The 2,230-nt window shown below is 34.8% G+C and overlaps 1 protein-coding gene across 1 annotated transcript; it reads right to left on the bottom strand.

Moving 5' to 3' along the window:
- Positions 1-336: 336 nt before the first annotated feature.
- LOC114039989 (olfactory receptor 8K1-like) lies at positions 337-1,278 on the bottom strand. Its single transcript, XM_027857965.1, has one exon. It carries the CDS (start codon positions 1,276-1,278, stop codon positions 337-339), a length of 942 nt encoding a protein of 313 aa, XP_027713766.1.
- Positions 1,279-2,230: the final 952 nt, after the last annotated feature.

Raw genomic sequence — 2,230 nt, 5'->3', positions numbered from 1 at the left:
AAACTTCTACATTAGGCTGTTTACTATTGTAGAATATAATGGAATAGACTGTTTTATGTATATATGTTGTATTAAATCTTCTAATAGGTCTATTCAGTTAAATGGTCCATTAAATTAGTGTTTATTGGTACTTAACGATAAAATGAAAACCTAACAACCATCAAAAATCATTCTCTGCATATTAAGATATATATATATATTTTCTCTAAAGGATGACAGAATAATCAGGGAGAAGTTGGCAAAGATGAATTTAATTTGTCTAAGACAAATTTGCTTGCTTACAATAATACAACAGAAACACACTATACATTGGGCATTAAAGAGGATGCTTATATATCATTTTTTAAAGAGACTTTTCAAGGCACCTTTTACCTCTTTGTTCCTCAAGCAGTAGACCAAAGGATTGAGCATGGGGATGACCAAGGTGTAAAAGACAGAAGCAATCTTGTCTGTGTCAAAGGAGTGGCTAGACTGGGGCTGCAGGTACATGAAGAGAAGTGTCCCATAGAATACAACCACCACTGTGAGGTGAGAGCCACAGGTAGAGAAGGCTTTGTGCCTGACCTCAGAAGAATTCATCCTGAGGATGGCAAGAATAATGAGCATGTAGGAGATAAGGATAACCAAGAGGGAAGAAACAAAATTAAATGTGGCAAAGACCATAATGATTAGTTCAATGTCATTTGTGTCTGAGCATATAATGGACAATAGAGGGAGACCATCACAGTAGAAATGTCTTATTACATTTGATTTACAGAAAGATGATTTAAAAAGCTTTATTGTGACCAGCAGGGATACGGTGATGCTATAGAGGTATGAGATAGCCACCAAAATCCAACATACTCTGTCTGAGACAATGATCATATAACGGAGGGGCTTACAGATAGCCACATAACGGTCATAGGCCATGGCGGACAGGATAAAAAGTTCACTGGTGATAAAAATCACAAAGAAAATTAGCTGTATTGCACATCCACTATAGGAAATGATATTTTTCTCCTTGATGAAACCAGCAAGCATTTTTGGCCCAATAGCTGTGGAATAGCCAAGATCAACAAATGCCAGATGCCTGAGAAAAAAGTACATTGGGGTTTGGAGGTGGGAATCAACACTGGTTAGGATGATTATACCCAGATTTCCAAGAGATATGGCCATATAGTTGAATAAAAACACAAGAAAAAGAGGGCCCTGCAGCCCAGGATGGTTTGTGATGCCCATGAGAATGAATTCAGTCACCTGGCTCCCTGAGGTTTCGTTCAGCTTGATCATTTCTTCCATACAAAGATCATAATCTGAGAAGAAAAGGAAGAATCCTTCTCTGAGGAATGTCTGAATATATAATGAGGCAATTGGTGGATAGTGATGTCTTAGAGAAAATGAGCAGGGATTTTCCTACATTATTTCACTGTAATTTTATTAATTTAGTTTCCATGTGGTGAATTCACTCAAATTGAAATCATATCATCTCTTATTATTTCATATCATATCATATCATATCATATCATATCATATCATATCAGCATCCTGTCTCCAAGAAGAAAATGAATATTTTTTTAATTTTACAAAATAGAGAGTGAATATGAAACTACACATTCTCCAGGGGTGATACAGTAAAATATTATGAATATATTTTAAAATATTTTAACTAATTAATGAGTCAAAGATTATAATGGGATACTAATACAGGATAGAATATATAAAATTACCTTATAGAGGAACTGTGAAGCAGGTATAATGTTGAATTTGAAGTTAAGAAGACATGTGCTTAAAAAAGCATATCCAATATATTTCCAAGTAACCCTTTGTTAGTCATGTAACTTACTAGTTGTTGGACCAGTGTCTATAAACATGCAAACATGCACTATGGCTGCAAAGTGATGGCCCATGCCAAGAGATTCAATTTACTTTTTCAGAGTGTCCTACATCTTCAAAGGCAAAGGTCCAGTATATATTGCAACCTCTATCTCATATAGTCATTAATTGTATGATACCCAGGGAGACTCCATATATCTATTCACTCTCTTTAGTCTCCCTTCCCTTTGACTTTTCAGAGAGAAAATATTTTTCCACCTGGATTACGAAAGTGAACTAGACTAACAATTTTGAAGTTTTTAATGTATTTTATTCTGAGACTCATGAAAAGACTTTTTTTTAAAAATACTTCTTCTTCAGATGATAATCAGTTGCATAGCAATTATCTCAAAGATCACTGAGAACCCGTATGTGATTA

This window comes from Vombatus ursinus, unplaced genomic scaffold (assembly GCF_900497805.2).
Source record: "Vombatus ursinus unplaced genomic scaffold, bare-nosed wombat genome assembly UNPS02012528.1, whole genome shotgun sequence".
Taxonomy (NCBI): Eukaryota; Metazoa; Chordata; class Mammalia; order Diprotodontia; family Vombatidae; genus Vombatus; species Vombatus ursinus.
Note: the sequence above shows the minus strand (reverse complement) of the source record. Positions and strands in the feature narration are given on the sequence as shown.

Coding starts and splice junctions, on each gene's coding strand:
- LOC114039989 (XM_027857965.1), bottom strand. CDS start 1,278: ATGGAAGAAATGATCAAGCTGAACGAAACCTCAGGGAGCCAGGTGACT.